The sequence below is a fragment of the Ictalurus furcatus genome, chromosome 12 (assembly GCF_023375685.1).
Source record: "Ictalurus furcatus strain D&B chromosome 12, Billie_1.0, whole genome shotgun sequence".
Classification (NCBI taxonomy): domain Eukaryota; kingdom Metazoa; phylum Chordata; class Actinopteri; order Siluriformes; family Ictaluridae; genus Ictalurus; species Ictalurus furcatus.
The window spans coordinates 21,879,105-21,903,287 of record NC_071266.1 but is presented as its reverse complement, the minus strand read 5'-3'; the positions used below and the strand labels follow the sequence as shown (position 1 = coordinate 21,903,287).

The 24,183-nt window shown below is 40.9% G+C and overlaps 2 protein-coding genes across 2 annotated transcripts; both read right to left on the bottom strand.

Moving 5' to 3' along the window:
* Positions 1-3,645: 3,645 nt before the first annotated feature.
* Positions 3,646-14,031, bottom strand: e2f3 (E2F transcription factor 3). Its single transcript, XM_053638608.1, has 7 exons — positions 13,618-14,031; positions 10,618-10,720; positions 9,150-9,369; positions 8,852-9,019; positions 8,444-8,558; positions 8,207-8,345; positions 3,646-6,662 (listed from the first exon to the last, which is right to left on the bottom strand). Exons 1-7 carry the CDS (start codon positions 13,864-13,866, stop codon positions 6,415-6,417), a joined length of 1,242 nt encoding a protein of 413 aa, XP_053494583.1. The 5' UTR covers positions 13,867-14,031; the 3' UTR covers positions 3,646-6,414.
* A 2,494-nt stretch (positions 14,032-16,525) lies between these two features.
* Positions 16,526-24,146, bottom strand: srfbp1 (serum response factor binding protein 1). The gene is made up of 3 exons (XM_053638203.1): positions 24,074-24,146; positions 21,654-22,290; positions 16,526-18,766 (listed from the first exon to the last, which is right to left on the bottom strand). The coding sequence occupies exons 2-3, from the start codon at positions 22,263-22,265 to the stop codon at positions 17,189-17,191; spliced, it is 2,190 nt and encodes a 729-aa protein (XP_053494178.1). The 5' UTR covers positions 22,266-22,290; positions 24,074-24,146; the 3' UTR covers positions 16,526-17,188.
* Positions 24,147-24,183: the final 37 nt, after the last annotated feature.

Genomic DNA, 24,183 nt, shown 5'->3' with positions numbered 1-24,183 from the left:
AGCAGCAAAGCATCCTCACACCATCACATTTCCACCACCATGCTCGACCTTAAGCATTCTGTGTTTGGTTTACGCCAGAAGTAACAGGACCCCTGTCTTCCAAACAATTCCACTTTCGACTCATCAGTCCACAGAACATTCTCCCAAAAGGTTTGAGGATCATCAAGGTGTGTTTTGGCAAAATTCAGACGAGCCTTAATGTTCTTCTGGTTTAGCAGTGGTTTTCACCTCGCCTCTCTTCCATGATGCCATTTTTGCCCAGTGTCTTTCTGATGGTGGAGTCATGAACAGTGACCTTTATTGATGCAAGAGAGGCCTGTAGGTCCTTTGATGTTGTCCTTGGCTCTCTTGTGACTTCCTGGATGAGTCGTTGCTGTGCTCTTGGAGGAATTTTGGAATTTTGGAAGGAACCTTCCCAGCCACTACTGGGAAGGTTCACTACTGTGCTGAGTTTTTCCATTTGGAGATAATGGGTCTCACTGTGGTCCTTTGGAGTCCCAGGGCCTTTGAAATTGCTTTGTAACCTTCCCAGAATTATGTATTTCAGTCACCTTCTTCCTCATCATTTCTGGAATTTCTTTGGCATAGTGTGTTACTGGGTAAGACCTTTTAACCAACTTATACTGTTAATCAACTCATACTGTTGAAAAAGTTCTATTTAAGTGTTGATTTGATTGAACAGGGTTTGCCGTAATCAGCCCTGGTTGTGTCTAGTCCAGCTGAACCCCATTATGAATGCAGTTTCATAGAATTTGGGAATGAGTAACTACAGGGGCAAATATATTTTCACACAGGCCCAGTTTTTATTGGATAACTTTTTTGCTTTAATAAAGAACATCATTTAAAAACTGTATTTAGTGTTTGCTCAGATTGCCTTTGTTTCATCTTAGATTTTGTTTTAATTTCTGAAACAATTTGGTATGAGATACTCACAAAACTTTTTCACAGCACTGTACTAAATCACAATTATGAGAGAAGTCATAATTTTGAGAAACTGTTGGTCTACCACATAAGACAGCATCACAAAATCAACACACAAGGATGAATTACCGTAATAAATTATGACTTTATATGTAATCATTATGACTTAGTATCTCAGATCTCAGTTACGACTTATGTATCTCAAAAAACTGATTTGATATCTCAGAATAATGACTTGGTATATCATGATTATGACTTAGTATCAAGTTTACTTGATTTTGCGATTATTTCTGCGATCGCAAAATCCCGGAGGGACTGACCGATGGAGAAGAAACCATTATTCCATCACCTACATGGTGCACTCACATAGAAACGTCAAACTGTTAGTATAAGTTTCTCTAATTAGTAAAATTAGACCTACCATCAAACCCATAGGTGCCTCTCAAACGTCAATACAGCACAGCTCATCTCTAGATATCTATAGTGGATTTTCTGCAGTGTAATACGGTATATGACTGAGAATCTGTTCCTTAAAAACAGCCTTGAAAACAAAACTTTTTTTTTTTTTTTTTTTTTTTTTAAATCACCCAGACAAACTCCAGGACTTCATTCCAGTTTACGAAGAGGAACAATGTGGACTATAAACTTTGCATTCAAAATTTTATTAAAAACAGTTTGCAACAATGTACACACATACACATACATACAGCCATGCCACAAATATAAAACTACATTTGAAAAATGGCAGGGGGGGAAGGGAAAAAAAAAAAAAACCCCCGGAGCAGCGGTGGAGCTGGAGAGAATTTGAATCTGACCCTGAATCATCTGGATGTTGCCCTTGAGTTATAAAAGCTTATTGAAAACACTCCAGACTTTAAGGAGGAGAGCGGGGGACGACCCAACCAGACACATTATAGCATTTGTACGCATTTTCAGACCCACAGAAACACTTCCACAGTCATTTATTTTATTATTTATTTTACATCATATTTTGGATTGTAAAGTGCAGGGAAATCATCTGCCAGTGCCAGTCAAATGCAAGACATCCAGAATATTTTCCCCTCTTTTTATGATGGTGGATGTGGTTACTACATGTGATCCACCACAGCACGAGTGACCGCGTGCTCACACACACACACACACACACACACACACACACACACACACACACACGCGCGCACACAAACACATACATACATCAAAACTGAACCGTGAACAATCATCGTTTTAGTCATTTAAACGTGGTGAAAAGGTGTCAAACGTTTCCTTCATATTTAATCAGTAATGAAACTGGCACAAAGATCTCAACTAAGGGAAAGAAAAAAAAAAAAGATGAGCTCAGTTTCAGAAATTCAGGAAGAGGAACTTCACTTTGGTCAGTGTTACATTTTGGTAATGGGATATTTTACATTAAGCACCTGAAAAATCCATAAGTAACCTTAAAATACGTTCATTTGGAAGGGAAAAACCTTTTATTTCTAGACAGAACACGTGAAGTGTAAATCGAAGACTCTTGGTTTGTGCTTCTGAGTGAGCCATTAGCGCTTCTACACTTTCTACAGAGAACCCAAAATCATCCGGAGAACCCTGAAGGAACTCTATCTATTTATTTATTTATTTATTTATTTATTTAAAAACAAGATATAACCAGATCGTCAAATAGTCAAAGCTACGTTCTTAACCTTAAGAAGCACTTGAAGGAAAACTGAACTGAAGTGGACCTGAAACAACGAATTACACAAAATCCACACAAAAATGTAATACAGACGTCGTGGAAACGTAAAGAACGGTATTTTCTATTGAGGTCTTCGTGTAAAGAATGACAAGGAGCGAAACGTCCCTGTAAATAAGGCTCCTCGCATTTCCTAATGCTCTCCAGAACTCTCGAGAACGTTAAAATCATCAATTTACGCTCATTACAAGCTGTACATTTGGTTGGGGGGTGGGGCGGGCGGGGTCTAAGGGGTTACAGGTTGTTGTTAGAACTAGGACGAGTTCAGCTTGAGCGTAAGCAACCTTTCTAATCCTGATGACTGTGCAAAGCTCAGCACCAACATGTGAAGCTCAGGCATCTATTCAGGGAAAGGACCTGTGTATATATACTATATGTGGCTCGATTAAGAACCACGTACTGGAGTACAGGTGTAGGAACTTACCCCAACACCTTAAAATAAAGTGACTAGTAATTTTCCAGAGTGGCGAACGAGTCACGTGTTAACATGAATTTTTCGTACTATTTGGGAGTTACGCAATAAGTGCAGCGTACAATATGTAACGTGTACCTTGTTACTATGCAACAGATTTCGTATCTATGCTATTTAGTTTGGGGGTTTTTTTCCCCCCATTCGTAGATAAATTTTTTTTATTTATTTAAAAAAAAATAAAAAAAATAAAAAAAGACACTTCTCCGTGTTAACTTTGACAAAACAAATTTTCGTTTCGTGTGTATCCTTCAACACAGTCCAGAGTCTGATTTATGATAGGTAGGATTTTACTAGGCAGATTAATCTATGTGTACAAATCACACGCAGCTCACAGCTACCCTTTTTTTTTTTTAAGCAGAGGGCGCAAACATGCTAACATATTACGATGTTTATCAGGAGAGAATAAAGATATGGCTGCACAATCGTCCCTTCGCCAGGAATTCGTACACTTTTTTTTTTCCATTTCCTTTAGTCTGTATTAATGCACTTAACTAGCTAGCTTGCAGTATGTTATAATTTTGCATTAGCTACTACCTTTTAGCCTAGTTAGTTAGGGTTTACGGGTGACGAAAACGGTCATACTGGAACTTCCACTTTCTAAGTGGGCTAGAGAATAAATTTATGATTTCTCCACACCTTACTTATCTCATGGTTTGAAATGTTAACGTGAAAAGACTGGTCAATTTGTTCACTAATTTAAAAAAAAAAAAAAGGTCTTTTGGACAGTTAATGGTTTTATAAAGATACATGATTTCCCTGAACGAAGCTCATCTATTCCTCAATGCCCTTTACCTCACACCATTACTGAAACTTCAGTACAACATTTATTGTAAATGTATCACGTCGTGGATTTGCATAATCCATAATAATATGAGGTACAGGGTCTATAGCTGAGTAATAACTCGAACTGACATCATCGTGTGATGGCCAATTTAAAGATTTAAAGATCCTAAAGGGCTATAATTCATAAATGTATGCCATTTAGCACTAATAGGAATATGAGAAAACCGATAACTGCCCTGAGAGAATCAGTGCTGTGGTAGTCGATGTGATCTGCACGGCATATTGACGTCTGCATAGCGATTCTGCTAGGCGAAATGACCGGAAGACGTTAGCAATTTGTCCGTGATACTCAAATTGAGTATATAAATCCGTGCAGGAAGATCAGCCTCTTCCGACAAGGCACAATTCATGTCCAGAATAAGGACCATGAACTAAAGCAACGTACAAGAGCAAGCAGGTGCACTTCATGAAAAATAACAATAGTTCATAGGCTTTTTAAAAAGTGATTAGCTTTTAAACAAGGAAAAAAAGAAAAAAGAAAGCTCAGCAAGCTGCCAAACTCGAGTAAAGAGCTTACATGTCTGTTCTGGTTTGCAAGGTGATTTACAATACGTTAATTAAAAGGAAGAGTTTGTAAGTAAAATAAAACTGATGCGTTCACACTAGCAAGTGACAATTCGCTCGTATTTTGTCGTTTGTGTTTTTAGTTCTGATGAGAAACGAGAGTAGCTATATATAGCTAGTATTTAGCCCAAAATAATGCACTACTCAGTATGCAAAGTGGTTGATTTACACCGATCAGCCAGAACATTAAAACCACAGACAGGTGAAGGGAATAACATTGATTATTTCATTATGGCACCTGTCAAGGGGTGGGATATATTAGGCAGCAAGTAAGGATCTGAGCGACTCTGACAAGGGCCATATTGTGATGGCTAGACCTGTAAACGCAAACAGTAGGTCTTGTGTGGTGTTCCCAGTATGCAGTGGTTAGTACCTGACAATCGGGGTCCTAGGAAGGGTGATGGGCGGACAAGACACATTTATACATTTAGGGAGTGAAGGCTAGCCCGTCTGGTCCGATCCCACAGAAGAGCTACTTTAAGCACGAATTGCTGTAAAAGTTAATGCTGGCTATGATAAAAAGGTGTCGGAATACACCGCTTGCTGCAGTTGGGGCTGCGGAGTCACAGACCGGTCAAAGTGCCCATGCTGAACCCTGTCCACCGCTGAAAGCACCTACAATGGGCATTGAGCATCAGAATTGGACTATGGAGCGATGGAAGAAGGTGGCCTGGTCTGATGAATCACGTTTTCTTTTACATAGTGTGGATGGCCGTGTGCATGGCTTACCTGGAGAAGACATGGCACCAGGACGCACTATGAGAAGACGATAAGCTGGTGGAGGCAGTGTGATGCTCTGGGCAATGTTCTGCTGGGAAACCTTGGGCCCTAGCACTTATGAGGATGTTACTTTGACACGTACTACCTGACTAAATAATTTATTGCAGACCAAGTACACGCCTTCATGGCAACGGTATTCCCTAATGGCAGTGGGGTCTTTCAGCAGGATAATGCGCCCTGCTACACTGCAAAAATTGTTCAGGAATGGTTTGAGAAACATGACAAGGTTCAAGGTGTTGACTCGGCCTCCAAATTCCCCAGATCTCAATCTGATCAAGCATTTGTGGGATGTGCTGGACAAAAAATTCCCATCTATGGAGGCCCAACATCGCAACTTACAGTACAGGATTTAAAGGATCTGCTGCTAATGTCTTGGTGCCAGATTCCACTGCACACCTTCAGAGGTTTTGTGTAGTCCATGCCTCAATCAGTCAGCTGTTCAGAGCTACACAATATTAGGCAGGTGGTTTTAATGTTACGGCTGATCGATGTATATGTGCGCTAGTTTAGTATTAGCTACGTACACTCACCAAAGACAACAATGATCGCGGCTACTTTCTTCCAAGCTTTGTTTTCAGGATAAGGAGAAACTGTGGTTATATGTGTGTAACATTTTACCTCTGAAGAAATCAAGATCTGAGATAAAAGAAGTTCTTCGCTGTGCAGTTTTGATCTAGTATAGTTATGCGGAATCCGTTTTGTCTGTAAGCGCCAGACAAATCTGCCGAAGCAAACCGAGTCTGCGACGCGAAATAAAACTACCTGGTTACCAGGTTTTAGCTTTTGTGGCTCAACTGCAGACATCGAATCCAAGAAGCTTTCAACATCCACTACGCAATGCAAACATTCCCTCTGGGTTTAAAAAGACAAACCTTCCCACTGGGTTTAAAAAGACAAACATTCCCACTGGGTTTACAGAATGAAAAGCAAAATCAAAAACAAAAAGGTATCAAAACTACCAATCGCGATGGTCGATCCAAAAGTCCAACTGATCCAGACTCGACCAGCGCATCTCATCACGCAAGTCCATTACCCCCCATTTAAAAAAAAAAGAAAGAAAAAAAAGAGAGACATGTAAACCATCTGGTGTTCACCTGCAGGCTCACACCATGAGCAGCTCGTCCAGAGGCAGCATGTCCAGGTCGCAGGAGTCAAACAGGTCGCTGATGCCCTGCTCCTCGTCCATGCCCAGGGGGTATTCGTCTCCCAGCAGTGTAGGCGTGAGCGTCACAAACGGCCCCAGGATGGAGGACAGAGTTGAGCTGAATGGAGACAAGGGTGCCGTGCCCGTCTGCGTCACGCTGCTGTTTGACTGGTGAGATTCGGCCATTTCTGTGTCTTTGGTGTCTTCTGCAAAAGAGAAGGTTCAAGGTTAATTTTTTTTAAAGAATATACACCTCTGAATAGACTAAAGTATGTACAAAATCTACATCTTTTACAACCTCACGATTCGATTTGATCGATTACGATTGAGAGGGTTGTGATGCGATGATTAAATGATTATCGATGCAGACTCCAGATGCATCGACCGTGTGTCTCTGTTACGTGTGTCACGTAATGAAGACTGAGACGGATGCAAGTGCAGATAAGAGCTTTACTGAAGAGAGGTAGAACGTGAAACACGGGTGTGGTCAAAAACAGGCATCGGCACACGGGCATAAACGAGACTAAGTCGAGAATCAAATAACGAGGACGTGAATAGGATCAAAACTGTGGCACGTAAACGAGGAACGAAGGCTTGGGACGGTGCTAACACTCACGCAATACTTCGCACCGCATATAGACACACGAGGGGTTTAAATAACAAACAATCAAGGGTGAACACAAAACAGCTGATACTAATGATGACATGACTGAACAACCAATGCCAATACAGGGGCGGAGACAGGACAGAAATCATAACAAACGCACATGTCAAAAGCAAACAAACGCAGTGTCACTGAAACCCGGAAGCGTGCTTGCGTTTCGAGCTTCAGAGTGCGCTGCGTGCTACAGCGCCAGGGGAAAATCATGCCACAGACTGTCCGGGCGCTGAACTTCTGTGTTCCGCGGAACAAACAAACAAACAAACAAACAAAAAACCACATAGGCAATTCTTCTGATACACGTAGTCAGGTTTATACGCATTCGGACAGTGACAATTTTGGTCATTTTGCTTCTTTTGAGATTTGAAATGAAGCAAACCAGATGTGATTCTGTACTTGAGTGTTCCCAGTGGTTCGCATCTTGTGGTAAACCGTCTGCATTTACATTCAATGATACGCCTACCTCCTCCACAGTAGTCTTGACTTGGCTAGATGTTGTGAAGGGGGTTTTTCCTTCAACAAGGAAAGAATTCTGCATTCGTCCACACTTTAGTTGTCTTCCAGGCGTTTTGGTGTTGTTGAGCTCGCCAAGGCATTCCTTCATGTTCCTTGTTGATGTGGCAACTCCTAAAGTTTCTACCATCTCTCTGATAGGTCTGTTTTGGGTTTTTTTTTTCTTCAGCCTAATAATGGCCTCCTTCACTTCACTTGCATCGACACGTTTGGACCGCATATTGAGAATTCCCATTCCCAAATTCAATGCCTGAAATCAACTCTAAGCCATTTATCTCCTTAATGTTACATGAAATTACGAGTAAACAGGCCACACCTGGGCATGAAACTGCTCATCAGTCAACTGTCTGATTACTTTTCAATCTGTGAAAATGGAGGGACTCTGCAAAAAAAAAAAATGGCTGTAGTTCCTAAACGGTTAATGCAATATTTATGTAAAACCCCTTGCGTTAAAAGCTGAAAGTGCTTCATTTCAAATCCAATCCAATCCAGAGGCAAAAGCACGAAAATTGTGTCACTGTCCAAATACTTATGGACCCGACTGTGTTTAGCAGCATTTGACCAGATGTGGCTCACCTCTGGACATTCGGAGGAAGGCAGTGTCATTTCCATTCACGTCCACACCGTTCCGAAGGGGACTGCTGGACTCGCTGGTGTCCGTGCACAGGAACACATCGATGGGGCCTTTAGAGCTACTCAGATGCACCTGTAAACTCTACACAAGACAAACATAATTGTGTATACATACGCACTCTGTGTATACAGTACTACAGTAGTAGGTGTGCAGAGGGTTTTTAAAAAAAATTTTTTTACCTCCTTTGGGTCAGGAACCTCCAGTTTAGTTTCTGATGGTGCTTTAACGGCAATTACAGTTTGATCCTGCAGGCTTTTGATTCTCCGGATGTCCTGGTACGTGACGTAGGCATATGTGGGAGTAGATAAGGAAAATATGCAGATGGATTCTGCTGGGTTTAAAGTTAGACGGACAAAATTTTAATTTTATGATCAGTAAATTCATCGAAAACAAGCCCCAGTGACCCTTATCATCTTTTCAGAAGTCTCTGCTCTGGCCCAAGACTGATCATTGTGTGCAAGTGCTGATATGGTGAACACGGTCAGTGATTATTTTCCAATAACGGCACGACAACCCAGTTGTATTTTATTCCTGTACAGTTGTAAACATGAATGAGACAGTGCTGCGTTAGAAGCAGTAAAGGATATTTCTGGTTGTGCATCTCCTCAGTCATCTGCTGCACGTTGTTAGTGCAGGCCTGAATGAGCTCGTCCAGTCGTCTCTCCTCGTCTCGCAGGGCCAGCATCTCTCTGCTCAGAGTCTGCAGAGGGCCAAGTGGACACAGAGGCCCTGATTCTGAGGGTAGAGTCGAGCCCCTGGAGCACACAGCAAACATAAGCTGTAAATATCATCCATGTTCTTTTACATCATTATACCCTACTACTAAACATTTCCAGTGACATGGATGACTAAATTCTCCACACACACACACATACACACACTTACAGCCACTGAATGTTGTTCTTCGATTTCTTCTTGATGAGCCGCACGCCCTCCAGCACGTTGGTGATGTCATACAGGCGTCTCTTCTGGACGTTGAGCGCGTCGGCGGCCTGGTTCAGATCCAACACGCCATCTGAAGACTGGGCCAGAAGCTGGCAGAACTTCTTGGTCAGAAGCCCGAGGGACGTGTCATAACGTGACTTCTCGGGTGGGGTTTTAGGAGCTGACGCATAGATAGAAACAAAATGGGAATTAACCTTTAAACAGTCAAACGATAATTAAATGTCTGTAAATCCATCACGCTCACGGATTATTGCCACATCCAAACCTAGGAAGAAATAGTGGTGGTCCTTAATATAATGCAAGTCTCGGGCAATTACAATCACCTCCGAAACTATTAGAACAGCAAGGCCAATTCATTTGTTTGTGCTGTACACCAAAGACATTTGAGTTTGAGATCAAAAGATGGGCGTGAGACGAGAGTTCAGGATTCCAGCTTTTATTTCCTGTGTGTTAAACAAGATAAAACGAAGAACTTTTTGTATCAGCCCACTCAATTTTTAGGCGAGCAAACGTATAGGAAAGGAAAAGCCTTGGAGTAAATGAAAGTAAATATCACTTAATATTGGGTTGCATATCCAAGATGAACCTCTACCCAAGTGATGTAAAGGCCAAAGTGTGGAGAAAGAAAGGATCTGCTCATGATCCAAAATCATACAAGATCCTCTGTGAAACATGGTGGAGGTAGCGTCATGGCTTGGGCTTGCATGGTTGCTTCTGGAACAGGCTCGCTAATCTTTACGGACAAACGTTTTCACGTGGTATACATGTTTAAATGTAACGTACCAGAGCAATGCGTGATGATATAACTATAGAATACGACACTCATTCAAAATACAGTACTAAACTACACACATCATACGAGGTGTGATGTGTCTGAAAGTAGAAGCGAATTAATTAGCGCTCTCCCCTCTCTCACTGGGTCTACACTCGACTCATGACTCGAGTTGAATTTTGAGACTTAGGGGCCAGAAATAAGAGAGACTGACTGGTCACTCTCAACCAATCCTCTTTCTTCTAGCAACAGACCTTTTTCAAGGGTAATATTCCCAAAGAGGGAGAGTAAAGCTCACATGCCTGAGTACTCAGTGCTCGCACATGGAAGCTGCTCTGCTTGCGCGATTCACTGCTTTATAACGTCGAGGGCAAAAACATGTGGTACTACATTAGAACCTTCGTTAGAAAAGGATAATGATAATATATGAAACTGTTTTTCTTAGTCGGAATTAATCCACTTGATTAGCTATCTAGATTGTTGTTATATTAAGTTAGCTACCAGTATTTAGCCTAGTTAATAAGGCTAAAATAGGACTGCCTGAATTTAGGATTTGTTCTCCCCTTACTTTAAACGCTGTATGACTGTACAACCAGAGTGGACCTTTTGTACATTAAGCACACTAGAATGACATACCTTTAGGGCTCTTCATCCGGAGAGCTGCTCTGCGACCCCTTGGCATTCGGGCCGGTTCACTGTACTGGTGGTCTGCGATGTCCAACTCCAAACGCCTTTTGGCCTGAACAGTCAAAAAAGTTGATGGTTAATTAAAACAAATGAAAAAAACGCAGCAAAGCAGCTAGCTGAAGCATGTTATATTCGTCCTGGCACTCGTACTAAAACTGGTTTATGACTCATTTAGCACGGTCAACACTTCAGTGATGAAGTTAGGCGTGAAAAATCAATAGACCGCTAAACAAAACAAAGCTTAGAATACACCGAGTTGATTTAAAGTGGAATACAATGCGACACATGAGGAGGACCACGCTGATAAGACCCCTCGCACCTTCATTAGTCAAGACGTTTCATATGGTATGAGACAATACCAATGGACGAATTCTATGACAAACTATCCGATAACGTGTTCTCCAGGTCAGATTATAATGACGATGATCTCCCCAGGCCTAAACCTGCGATTCTATCTTTACGTCAATCAATGAGATTCTGGCTCGGGCAGAAATAAACAAACATCCGGTGAAGTTTAAAATGGCACAATTATGTAGCGCTTTACGCTGTGTCTCATTCACCCATTCACACACCAATGGTAGCAAAGCTGCCATGCAAGGCGCTAACTTGCCATCGGGAGCAACTTGGGGTTCAGTGTCTCGCCCAAGGACACTTCGGTATGTGGAGTCACGCGGGCTGGGTATCGAACCGCCAACCCTACGATTAGTGGACAACCCGCTCTACCAAATGAGCCACAGCCGCCCCACAACTTACTCTCTCTCTCTTTTTTGTCGAAGAAGAAATCTCAGGCAGTCTTTACCTTGACGGCTATCGATGGTTACATCGGCGTGCTGTTCGTAGATGGTGCGTAGATGAACGACAATCAAAACGAACAGTCCGATGGAGGGGATGTCCAGTGTGCTCCGAGTCCCCAATGCGTCATGTCATACGGACTTGTACGATACACTCAAGCTTAACGGCGACACCATGCGCCATAACACACTGAGGACTCGACTGGTGTACCGAGAGCAACGCAGTTAGAGATGTTACATTGCAGATGTGACCATCGATAGCGACCTCCATGTGGATCTTCCTTTTAAATAAACCCAATTTCTTGCACAGTCTTTTCAACATTCTACTACTACTATTATTATTAATAATAATAATAATAATAATAATAATAATAATAATAAGGTGCTGCTGTGTCAGAAGATTAAGCACGTCTATATTCGTAAAGCGACGCATTTCTTTACTCTCGCCAGGCACAGTGTATGACTTTATTCCTGAAATATTGCGACTTGTCTCGTAATATTGCGACTTTTTCCACGTATTATCACGCATTACTTCGTATCTAAAAAAACCAAACAAAATAAATACGACAATATTATCGAAATACTACGACTTTATTCTCGGACTCTTGCATTTTTATTTCATTTACACAGTGGCCCTAAAACACTGTGATACTTATGACAGTCAGAATTACGAATGTAAAAACGGTAAAAGTGTACAGCAAAACAATAATACTAAAACATCTCAAGACTTTCTTCAAACTGGAAGGCAACAAGCCCCATCCCCCATCTACACAAACCAAGGCCTAGACTGAATCCCCAAATGGCTTCCCTTTTGAGACACTACAGAGACAGAAGCCATAATATATATATAAAGATCTGACAGGGAATAATCTCGAGTCTTTATCAGTCCTTAACATGAACATAAGTTTAGTATTAACAGTTATTGTGTGTATTTGCTTCTTCTTGTCTGGACACAGATGCAAAGCTCAGGGCTTTCACATTTCTCCTCACACACACACACACACACATGCTCTATATAAGCCATGAAATAAAGCTCTCCCTAGTCTATAGAGTGCACTTATATGTAGTAGAGATGAATTTGTTATTAAGACCAAGTCTCTAAAGATGAAGCTTGGGCCTTGTGTATGTGTGTGTTTGTGTGTGTGTGAGAGAGAGAGAGAGAGAGAGAGGAAGAGAGACATGGAGAGAGTGTCTTGTAGCTACATGAAGTAGCACCATAACTTAGCTTTAAAGAGACTCTGAAAACACCTAGCTAGCTATCAAGCTATAAACTATCTTGCACAAAAGTTGCACCTTTACGCCATTAAAAAGAAAAAAAAAAAGATGTGGATAAAATGTCATTCTGGTGTTTTATTTATAGTGCTGCACGGGCTGAGTGTTTACACACCATTAGCGATGAAGCTAGCCATAGTTTGCTAACTTTTCTTTCGGTTTGAAGCTAAACAACATTCAGCCTCGCGCTTTTGAGGCTAAAAGTGGTTTCCAGGACAACGATATCTTGCTGTATGACAAGATTTATTTATTTATTTATTATTATTTTACACCTTTAGAGGGTTAAGTAGCATGACACTTTGGAATTTGAGTAAAGTTAAAAAAAAAAAAAGAAGAAAAGTTTTAGGTCGTGAAATTGGCAGCATCGAGTAACTTCGTGTTTAATAACAATAGTAATAATACTAATAAGTTCACATGGGTCAATAACTAAAGCAGAGTAGTGGCTTTTTTGTGTTTGTTTGTTTGTTTTTTTACACATCATTTATTTCTGTGTAAACGGTCATATCATTAAAGTAAAAACAAGCTCCAGAGCTGTGTGATGGGATCATGGTTAAGGAGACAGAGACAGGCCCATGGTAGTGTAGTTAGGACACCATTTTAAGGCCACCGCCAAAATAAAAACTGGTTTACGATTCAGTTTAAAAACATTGTGCACTTTTATAACCCAAGACGTTATCATCAGAACCAGATCTGGATCGCAGCTCACCACCACATCTCTTACTCATCAACGTCCTACGTGAATATTTAGGAAGTACCCATACAGGCTGCTAATGCATTTAGCTATGGAACCCCAACATCAGAGTTGTTAGTATCTTAAAAGCGTCCAGTAAGTGTTTTCAAAACAAAACAAAAAACAAAACGCCCTAAAATGAAAGAGATGAGTTACCGGAGGTCGTCCTAAAGCAGGTCGTAAGCCGGTGCCGTTTGCAGATCCTTGGAGAGGAGTTGTATACAAGCTGCCAGATGAAGAAGACACCCGGACATGATTGGGTTGTGAAGGCGGTGTGATCATTTGGATGTGTGTGGGATAAACTGCAGAGCGGCGATCCGAGCCCGAAATCAAGCCCATATTCGGCTCAATGAGAGAGGCTGATATGATCGCTCTGTCTGAGACCGAGGAGACCCCCTTTCTCATCTTCAGAGATCTCTCTTTGTACCTCCTCTACTTCCACGAGCTTTTTTCTGAAAATCGCACCAACACACGCACAAAATAATCATAGATATCGAGAAAGGAGAGCCTTATGTGTTCACTTCGATCGGTATGTGCAAAGATCGGTGGCGAAAAAGCAGCAGATGGACGCGAGAAAAGCGAGCGAGCGAGCGAACTTCCCTCGGAGCCGCTTCGGAAAAAATGGCTCCAGGAAGCGGACAATGAATGAAGGGGGATGAGGTTTACGCGCGAAAAGGCGGCTCGCGCGAAACTCGGATTTCCCGGGAAAAATTTGAAATGAATTTGCATGTCGAGCCCCATTGGTCAAGTTTGCGACGGTGTCCGTCGTGATTGGCCGAGTCTTTGCTCCGGCTGAGCCAATGGAAACGAAGAAGGTGGCGACTTCGGTAAAGGGTTTCCACGGCGATGGCGCGCAGGACGATATGAAATACTATGATGCAAACTATTCAGGGGGAAAAAAGCTTAAACCGTGAATATCCTTTAAATTAAACATGAGGACGATCGACTCAAATTTAAATTATAAACAGCTTTGACAAGTGTTTTCAGGGGAAATTCGTCAACGCAAGCCGCCGGATAACGTCATAGACTAATTTGCATATTCAAAGTCTCGTGTTGATTTTTTGCATGAAGAAAGGAGATTTTCTGAAGACACACACAGTTTTATCAGAATAGAAAGTAACATATAGTTTCTTTCATATAGAAAGTCTTTCTATTTATTATATCAAACTATTTAAGAATTTATTTATTTATTTATTTATTTATTTTACAAAATACTATAATTTCTATCAAGATCACAGAAAAAATGGAGCAGTGGTAGTGAGTAGTCAGGAAATAGACATAAAGTAAATAGATGGAATAACTCACTTTTTATACGTATACATTTCCACAGAGAGTTTAAAATAAAGAACAAAAAACTGCAGACAAGAAACAACTGTGATCAGTGATTGGTTGTTGGGGAAAATGCTGTTCAGTGATTGGTTGTTGGGAATAATGCTGTTCATGGATTGGTTGCTGGGAAAAATGCTGTTCAGGGATTGGTTGTCTGGAAAAATGCTGTTCAATGAATGGTGGTCGGGAATAATGCTGTTCAGGGATTGGTTGTGGGTAATAATGCTGTTCAGTTATTGGTTATTGGGAATAATGTGGTTGTTGGTGCCACTTTTGAGCAAACATTAGTGACTGTATAAATTGCAGGACTGTCACTAATGTTTGCTCAAAAGGCTCCATTTGTCACTTGGCTCTTTTTTTCTATTAAAGTCACTAAAGTAAAAATTATAAATCATTTAAAATAGATCATTTTACCAAGCTGTAACTAATTCTTGTTATTTATTCTTTCTAATGGTTAGCAGTTTGTGCTAGAAAGTGTGGCTTGATCATGTATGTTCTCCTTATGGTCATAAAGAGGACTCATAATCCACATATTACACTTTCTTTCTGATTTATTTCTGAAAGGGTTCTTCATCCAGCCATTACTGTCTCTTTCTTATACGCCACCCGGATGTATTGCAAAACTCACCAGGTATACTCTAACATCGTCCTAACTGAGTAGTTCATTTTGTTCTGATGTTTTGACTGTTTTAGCATCATGATATCCTGCTTAACTCTCATTTTCTCATCTTCGTGTTGCGAGACGACAGCATCAAGCAGTCCCTCCAGGATTCTCCCATTTTCTTCGATGACAGAAATTAAGTTAACTCAAAATTAATAATATTTAAAATATTAAAAATTACCACAGTACAGCTAAAAGGTCTCATTTACCAGCACACATCGCTGTGAAAGACCGTGCAATTGCAATTTAGCCAATTCAAGTGGGTTTCTGCAAAATGCACCAAAAAACAGCAGCAAAATCAAGCGTTTTCAGTCACAACAATCACAAAAAAAACAAAAAAAAACTGATCAAGCAAAAATACCACATCTACAATCAGCTCTAGACCTTTAGTTCAAGCTCATGTGCATGAGCCAGTGTCTTATGGAACAGCTGAACAGCATCTTTTCCAGCTCTGTTGCTCACCTGATATGGACATCCATATACACTGTGTTTGTGGTCGGCACATTTGCAAATAAACTCATATGCCAGTGTATTAGGTACACATACCTTGTGTCAACCCTCATCAGCTGTTATATAAAGTACATTAGGTATAGAATTACCCCATCCAGCACTGAGCAAATATTATTTGGATGGTGGCCCGACAATGGACAGTCTAGTGTGTATTGTGATGGTCCGAGTGTATGACACAGAAGAGGTAGTGTGGCTACCATGTCACACACACGCACACTACCATGTCAGTGTGACTGCTGTGTGGAGAATAATCCACCATAGGGCACCTTTAGACTGCAAATTTGCAGAAAATAATCCTTTTTAATGTTGAATTCCTTTCCAAACTGCACAATTCAGCTCTGTTAAAATCTCAAATCTGATGGATCAAGTGTTGACTAATTTCCTATAAGAGCAGCTTTGACAGTTGTTCTGGTTGTAATTGAAATAACACGTTTATATGTTTCTGTAGTAACAGCTCTTAATTTGGCATAAGCTCAACATAATCTAAGGTTAGTTATAACTGGATTAAAATGTGTCGTTATATAAAAAAAAAAATTAAAATAAACAACAATGTCTAATAGTTGATATGGTGAAGTTTTCTGCAAGGACATATTTATTTAACATTTGTGGAAGGAGTTTCCAATGTCAGCATTTTCTAACAGTTTTCCACCATTATCAGGACAAAGGACATTTAAAATCGTTATTCCAAGGCATAAAATTCAAGAGAGAGGCTTATAAGGGAATGACTGTCTGATAACAGGAACTAACTCGTCTCATGGACATTATAAATGGCTATAAAGCATGAGGTGTTGTTCATTAAAAAAACAAAAATTGAAATCATGGGCAAATTGCTGTAGTATAAAAGGAATAAAACACTTCAGGCCATACTGTTCAGTGTAAGAAAAAGAACTCCAATAACAATCTCATCATTGATTATTTTCCTATAATGACATGCCCTGAAGTGTTTTATTCCTTAATAGGTTCCAGTAATAAAATGATCATGAGAGAGAAATGTTAAAGTCATACTAATTTTCAATTACCTTCATCAAGAAAAGTTCTAGGATGAAAACACATATTTACATTTTATTCAGGATTTACACATACTGCTATAAAAAGTTCTTAAACCATGCCAACATGTCAACATGAATGAATGAACTTTGATTTAAAACAAATATGACATATCTTATGACACTGAATGTAAATGTCAGTGTAAATGTCTTAACGCATAAAGAATGATCCTGAAATATGTTAATCATCATCATCATCAAATCTGATCTTTTTCCCCTGGAAGGCTGTGATCTGAGCCTGCTGCTCCTTCCTCTTCTTGCTGGCTTCCCATGACGGATGCAGGGCCTGCTGGGAATGCGTCCCTGCTTTATTAAACGGAGTGTTTTTCCGCTCGAATGCAGGTTTACCAGTTTGATCTCCTCCTGGACCTTTCTGCTTTGAACTCTCTCTGGATCCAGGCATCTGATTTTTAAATCCCGGAGGCCTTTTTTCCCTTCCAGAACCTTGGCTTTTAACCCACGATGGTTTTTTGTCACCTTGTGAACGTTTCTGGTTCTGGAAACGCGGTGGCTTTGGACCACCCTTCTGAGAGGAACTGCTGGATTTGGACAGGGTGGAGCAGAAGACTGACTGCATTTGGAACTGAGGTGTCTGGCTAGCTTTGTTAGGGTCGTTTGTTTTTTCTTTTCTGGGCGCAGTGTCGCTTTTCTTCTTCTTCAGCTTGCTCACTTTGCCGAGGAAGAAGTCATCGTCATCGCTCTGCTCTGAATAGGAAGACTGCTTGTGGAAACGTTCTTCAGTGCTGTCGTCAAAATACTCTTTCTCTTCATCAGACTCAGACATGTCCGACTCTTCTTTGTCCTTTCTGTTTTCTGGTTTCTTGGTGTCAGGTTTGGAGACTTGTCCCAGTGGTGGTGCTGCTTCTTTGGTCTTGGATGGCAGACTCTGGACTGCTTTGACTGGTGGTTTGGAACTAGATTTTGGATTTGCAGGGCTTCTCACAGCTTTTTTCAGCTCTGCTCCTTTTGATTTCTCTTTTGCAGAAGCCAACTTGGTGTCCTCTGGTGGCTTTTCAACGTTAGACTTTGGAATTACTGTCAAGGTCGGATGCATCTCCTTTACTTTCTCCTTCTCCTCCTCCTCCTCCTCCTCCTCCTTATCATCATCATCATCATCATCATCTTCATCACTAGCCACCTCCTCCTCCTCCTCCTCTTCTTCTTCTTCAACTTCACCATCACTATCTTCAGCATTCATCATTTCACTAACACCCTTATTCTCCCCTCCAACCTTATTCTCCTCTCCAGCCTTGTTCTCCTCTCCAACCTTATTCTCCTCTCCAGCCTTGTTCTCCTCTCCAGCCTTATTCTCCTCTCCAGCCTTATTCTCCTCTCCAGCCTTGTTCTCCTCTCCAGCCTTGTTCTCCTCTCCAGCCTTTGCAGCCTTCGTCTTCTCTTCTTCAATGGCTTTTCTTACATCTTGAAGCTTCTTCACGAAGCATGGGTGTGTTGCGATCCGTGCTGTCGCTCTCTCTGTCGCACTAGACTCTGGATCCTGGAACACTTTCTCCATATCAATGCTCCCCTCGAGGGCTCTGGAGGTAACGTGGTCAGGTAGAAGCGTCCTCAAGACCTGTACTTCTTCTTGCAGCCGTGCCACACATTCCACGTTCCCTTTTAGCTCGGTCTCTTCAGGCTTTGCCTTCTTGAGACCGGTGAGCTGCTGGGTGAGGTTCCGGATAATCAGCACCCGGAGTTTCTTCACCTCCTTCCTCATCCTCACCACCTCAACTGGAGTGCTAACTGTTCCTGAGGAACTCTGGGAAGAAGGAAAAAAAACAACAACAACATAAATTCCTAGTTATGACAGACAGGATATAATCCACTAACATGAAACAATCTAGTAAGTGTGGATGTGTTACACCACAGCGCTGCTGAATTCTGTAATCTGATTGGTCAGATGGTGTTAATTAACCGAAAGATTAATCGTAAAATAGGAATAAATGAATGTTTTTATATGTGGAAGGAGTCTCCAGTGAGGGGTTTTTAACAGTCAGAAGTATAGCTCTTCCTTTAAGTTTTCTGACATGAGAAACCTCCTGCAACATTAAATGCAACTATAAACGGATAAAAACAATGACATTGTATTATTCTATTATTAACAAATATAATGACTGCTGAGGTATAAGGGGAATAAAACACTTCAGGAATTGCTTTTATTGGAAAATAATCTACTTTAGGGTGGTAATGGCATCACACACACCATCACACCCTGTCGTTGATCATTTTCCTATAACAACACATCTTCAATATAATCATTAGAGAATTGATATGATATATTTGAATTTCTTGTTCATGTATTCTAATGCACAACTCTAGAAACCTGTGATACACTGTGGCCTGCATTTGAGTAGTCATACGAGCCAGAGAGTATCAGACTCGCTAAAGAGTCTGATACTTTTCATCAATAAACACAGCCAAGATTCGCCTACATTCACAGCAAACAGCTGTTTGACTAAAACTGTGAAACATTATGGTGCTTTTGACTTAACCGCGAAGTGGGAATTACGTCACTTCCAAGCTACAAAGTGGGGAAAAACACATGGACGACTCTACGTTCGTCTTTTGTTAGCAGAAATCTAGCCAGCTAACTTTGATGAGTGATGTCTGTATTTTCCTTCTCAACACAGTCAGCGTGTTATAGATGTGATGACTGAATATGTCTATTTGCTTTGATCTGATGCAAATACTGGTATACAGCCACGTCCATAAGAGAATTGATACAATTTTCGTAATTTTGCCTCTGTACACCACCACAATACTGTAGATTTGAAATGCAGCAATCAAGATGTGATTAAAGTGTAGACTTTCAGCTTTAATTCAAGGGGTTTAATAAAAATATTACATTAACTGTTTAGGAATTACAGCCATTTTTTTTTTTTTTTTTTTTACAGATTCCCGCCATTTTCACAGGCTCAAAAGTAAATGGACAATTCACTGATAAGTAGTTTCAAGGCCAGGTGTGGCCTGTTTGCTCGTATTTCATGACAAATTAAAATGATCAAATGTCTGGAGTTGATTTAAAGCATTGAATTTGCATTTGGTAGCTGTTCATGGGAACTCTCAATATGCGGTCCAGATATGTTTTACTGCAAGTGAAGGAGTCCATCATTAGGTTGAAGAAACAAAACAGACATGAAAGTGGATGACTGCAGAATTCCTTCCTTGTTGACGAAAAACCCCTTCACACCATCTAGCCAAGTCAAGTACACTCTGGAGGAGGTAGGTGTATCATTGTCAAAGCCTATAATCAAGAGATGTCTTCATGAATGTAAATACAAACAGTTTACCACAAGATGCAAACTACTGGGAACACTCAAGAACAGAAAGCCCAGATTAGACTTTGCTTTTAAAAAAAAAAAAAAAAACCCTGATCAGTTGTGATGCAAGATTAAATTGTACCAGAATGATGGGAAGAGAAGAGTATGAAGAAGGAAAGGAAGGGCTCATGATCCGAAGCATACCCCCAAACCACGATACCATCATCTGCCAAACATGGTGGAGGGAGTGTTATGGCATGGGCATGTATGCCACTGGAACTGGGTTGCTGGTGTTTATTGATGATGTGACTGCTAATAGAAGTAGCAGGATGAATTCTGAAGTGTATAGAGGTTTACTTGCTGCTCAGATTCAGTCAAATGTTGTAAAACTGACAGGACGGCACTTCACAGTACAGATGGATAATGACCCAAAACATACCACGAAAGCAACCCAAGAGCTCCATAAGGCAAATAAATTAAATGTTCTTAAATGTCTAATGATCTCAACCCTATTGACAGTGTTTCTCACTTACTGAAGACAAAACTCAAGTAAAGGCCTGGAAAACCATCTCAAGGGAGGAAACTCAGCATTTGGTGATGGTCCATGGGTCCATGGGTTTTTAGACCTCAGGCAGTTATTGACTGCAAAGGATTTGCATTCAAGTATTAAAAATAGTCCTAATATTTATGATTATGCTAGTTTGTCCAATTACTTTTGAGCCTGTGAAAATGGAGGTACTCTGTAAAAAAATGGCTGTAATTCCTAAACAGTTAATGCAATATTTTTGTTAAACCCCTTGAATTAAAGCTGAAAGTCTACACTTCAATCATACCGTGATTGTTCATTTCAAATCCATTGTGGTGGTGTACAGAGGCAAAATTACAAAAATGTTGCCATTGTCCAAATACTTATGGACCTGACTGTATACAGCATAACTCATTTACTGTTGATGCTGTGAACAGCCATGTTGATTTGACATGACCTTTCAGACTTTTCAAGAAGGAATTCTGAGTTCTTTGGTTTTTCCTAGTCGGAGAGGTTGGGTTTTTTTTTTGTTTGTTTTTTCCGAGTTTTAATCGAGCACAGCATAACTTACTAATTCAAACAAAACTTTCTAATACTTTTTAAAAGATGTTATGCTGAGGATATTTTTTTAAGAATCCATTTATTATGTTGCTCCAAAAAGCCAGAAATGTGTATGCACAGAAATGCACAAAGCCAATCAAATTGCAATCTTCAAGATTTTGATACGTATGCCTAGTTAAGAGTACAAAAGGTATGAATGATTCATGATGGGTAAATTTAGCACATCTAATAGTAAATTACCAATTTTCCACCATAGTAATCAAGGTAGGTTTGAGAAATAGCTAGATTAGCCAGCAAACCTCTTTTGCTGTGACTGGATCCTTATTCTGCTTCATTGGTTCCTGTACATTCTCTTCATCTGCTTTCTGGACCTTTTGAGAGGAACCATCATCATCGCCGTCATCATCGTCTTCGACAACATCATCGTCATCCTCTGAGCCCTCTTCGTCATCACTATCTAGTTTTGGTTCTCTCTCTTGTTGGTCGACGTCTTTAGATTTTTTTTCTTTCTTCTTTTCAGCTCTCTCAGCACTTGTCCTCTCTGCTTTAAAGGCTTCTATGGCATTTTTGATGCTCTGGATTCTCTTGCTGAACTCGGGGTGTGTGGCAATGCGGGCTGTGGCGCGTTCTGAAAGGGTGGAGTCTTTATTCTGGCAGACTTTCTCAAAGCTGATGTCACTCTGCAGGGCAGCCTTGGTGACACTGTCTGGTGCGAGTGCCTTCAGTTCGTGGATCTCCTCCAGCAACCTTGCCGCTCTCCTCTGGTTCCTCTCCAGGTCGGCTTCGGTCCCTTTCTTCTTCTTCAGAGCGAAGATCTGGCGGGTGAGCTTGCGAATGATGAGGACCTTCACCCGCTTCACCTCGGCTCTCATTTTCACCACCTCATTGCCGAGGTTTAGTGCTGCTGGCATCTTTCTCCTGTCTTTATGTAGATCACTGGAGAAAGAACAGCAGAATGTTACAGCCATGCAGATTTAAGATGACAGATGACGGGACACAAATGCTCAATGTGTCCAGTAATAATACAGTTTCAAACTAGAATATCAACCACAAGACAAACACCAACATCTTCCAGTTGTTAACAGTGGTAACGGATATATGTAAAGTGTTTATAGTCCGTTAATGCCTGAATCCCAGTAGCGATTATCTTACATTACAATGGGGCGGCTGTGGCTCAGGTGGTAGAGCGGGTTATCCACTAATCGTAGGGTTGGCGGTTCGATTCCCGGCCCACGTGACTCCACATGCCAAAGTGTCCTTGGGCAAGACACTGAACCCCAAGTTGCTCCCAATGGCAAGTTAGCGCCTTGCATGGCAGCTCTGCTACCATTGGTGAGTGAGTGTGTGTGTGAATGGGTGAATGAGACACAGTGTAAAGCGCTTTGGATAAAAGCGCTATATAAGTGCACACCATTTACAATGACTCCTGGAGATGCATTTAAGTGTTTAGAGCACATAGTGAGCATTTAATTCTGAAATTGCCCAAGGGCCCAGTAGTGGTAGCTTGGCAGTGCTGGGGTTTGAACTCCTGACCTTCTGATCAGAAACCCAGAGCCTTTAACCACAGAGCCACCACTGCCCATGCTGAAGGAGGACAGCATCAGAAGTACACGTTGAAGAAGGCAGCATCTTAACATGAGACACGGGATAAAGTTATGAACGCTTAACGTGAGCTGTAAGCATAGCAGAGGAGTGCTCGGTCAGCTTATTCTTCAATCCACATGTGTGTTCTCTTTACAGGAAAGTGCATGGAATCAGCAAGATCATTGGTAGTGGTTTATAAATTTGACATCTCAAAACCCTAACCCTAGCTCTACTTAAGAAATATCTCACAGGTATGAACTACACGCAGGTAATCTTATAAAGCTGAATGGGCCGCATTTAAAAAAACTGGTGCGTAACCAGACTCTGATTACAAGCAACCTTCCTGTGTAAATATCGACATTACTTTTGGACTTACGTCAACGACTTTTAATGCGGCCCGATCTGAACCTGTGTTAACGAGATTCTCAAGCAGAACACATTCATTTCGCATACCCAAATCCCATAAGATTTATTTTGCTCCGATTGTTTCATCGGTATCCTCCTGCCAGATTAAAGCAGGATAGCTCAATGAGCTGATCACATGATCATGATGTGCGCTCAGATTCTTCCTGTTAAATGATTACTTTTGTAAAGTTTGAATGAATAGATAGGTAGATGGATGGAAGGATGGAAGGATGGATGGATGGAACCTATAAAACAGATATTGTGATACCTGCCGAGGTTCCTCGCCAAAGCCATAGCTGGGCTAATCAAAAGACTCATGAATAAATTAATTCCTAGTCATTTTTCTAATTTTGGCCTTTTCTCTACTCTCTTATTATAACCTCATTTTCTATTCGTTAATCGTGATTAGCTCTAGGAAAAGTGGAGCACCAGTTTCTGACAGATAATTACGGCAGATTTCTGATGACCTTCACGCACCTGAAAAATAATCATCACATTTATCATTCCAATTGCACAAATGCTGCAATCTAACAAACCGAAAGAAACCTGCGAGGAATATTTCCAGTGTACATTGTTTACCAGCATGGCTGATGGGAAAGGCATGGCAGTCTAGACTTCATCAGCTCAGTTAACATTTACTGCTAGACATCCACGGAACAGTTCATAAATATAACCGCTATTTATATATCATTTACATATCACTACTTAATCAGTACTGTTATTCACATACCTTTAAAACTACAAGCACTTCATTTACGCATGGAAGTTTCTCGCTTAGGGCGCCGCCATGATCGTTGACGTAGAGAAGGCGTGGCCAATATGACGCCATCACGTCCGCGG

Excerpts from the sequence above, each read along its gene's own strand:
- e2f3 (XM_053638608.1), bottom strand. The coding sequence starts at position 13,866 with ATGAGAAAGGGGGTCTCCTCGGTCTCAGACAGAGCGATCATATCAGCC. Across the intron at positions 9,370-10,617 it reads CCGGATGAAGAGCCCTAAAG|CTCCTAAAACCCCACCCGAG; the intron begins GTATGTCATTCT and ends TCTATGCGTCAG. Across the intron at positions 9,020-9,149 it reads AAGAACAACATTCAGTGGCT|GGGCTCGACTCTACCCTCAG; the intron begins GTAAGTGTGTGT and ends TGTGTGCTCCAG.
- srfbp1 (XM_053638203.1), bottom strand. The coding sequence starts at position 22,265 with ATGCCAGCAGCACTAAACCTCGGCAATGAGGTGGTGAAAATGAGAGCC. Across the intron at positions 18,767-21,653 it reads ATCCAGTCACAGCAAAAGAG|AGTTCCTCAGGAACAGTTAG; the intron begins GTTTGCTGGCTA and ends CCTTCTTCCCAG.